General features: G+C 50.9%; 1 protein-coding gene across 1 annotated transcript in view; it reads left to right on the top strand.

Moving 5' to 3' along the window:
- Window positions 1–691, top strand: part of LOC119587663 (atrophin-1-like) — a 5357-nt gene extending 4666 nt beyond the window's left edge. Inside the window, exons 9-10 of the mRNA XM_037936344.1 lie at window positions 36–151; window positions 288–691. Of these exons, the coding sequence (XP_037792272.1) occupies window positions 36–151; window positions 288–532 (361 nt within the window). The 3' untranslated portion in view covers window positions 533–691. The remainder of the gene's footprint in view (window positions 1–35; window positions 152–287) is intronic.
- Window positions 692–697: the final 6 nt, after the last annotated feature.

Raw genomic sequence — 697 nt, 5'->3', positions numbered from 1 at the left:
CAATACAGTATTCTAACGTCTTACTTCTCTTCCAGGACGCACTGGAAGACAACGAGTTGTAAGCCCTCCAGCCCCGAGGAGGAGCTGGCGGCAGAGCGGTCTCCGACGGGGTCGTCGTCAGGCTATGATTACTGCCCATCCATCGCCTCCGGTAAGTGGTTCGGCGAATGGGAAAATGCAGTGCTTGTGCCGGGGTATATTCTTACTTCATAACATCGCCCATAGGTTTTGCTGCTCTACAGTTGACCCTAAAATTCCTATTGCTAAATATCTTATCCCCCTACCAGGGAGCAGCCTGGACACGATAGACAACAACAGCCTCGACGGCATGCCCCACGCGTCCCCCCGCCACGACCCCCTGCACGACAGCGTGGACTATGACCCCAAGAGCCCCTCGTACATCATCCCAGACGACCTCATCAAGCACTCGCAGGAGGAATTCAAGAACTACAGCTCAGAAATCAAGTGCGAGACGGACACTAGACCCTCTGTGATTGAAACCTCAGCTCACCACGCGATCGAGTGCACGTAAAGAAAACCCTGTGATATCTTTAAAGAGAGTGCGAACTATTCTTCCCTGCCGAAGAGAAGGATCAGTGTGGGGGTGAAATCTCATAGAAAACAATTGGCAATATTTGCCGTCTAGTGTGTGCTTCAAATTGAGGTTCTTGTCATTTACTCGTGACTCTATTTAGAT

The sequence above is a fragment of the Penaeus monodon genome, chromosome 23 (assembly GCF_015228065.2).
Source record: "Penaeus monodon isolate SGIC_2016 chromosome 23, NSTDA_Pmon_1, whole genome shotgun sequence".
Lineage (NCBI taxonomy): Eukaryota > Metazoa > Arthropoda > Malacostraca > Decapoda > Penaeidae > Penaeus > Penaeus monodon.
Note: the sequence above shows the minus strand (reverse complement) of the source record. Positions and strands in the feature narration are given on the sequence as shown.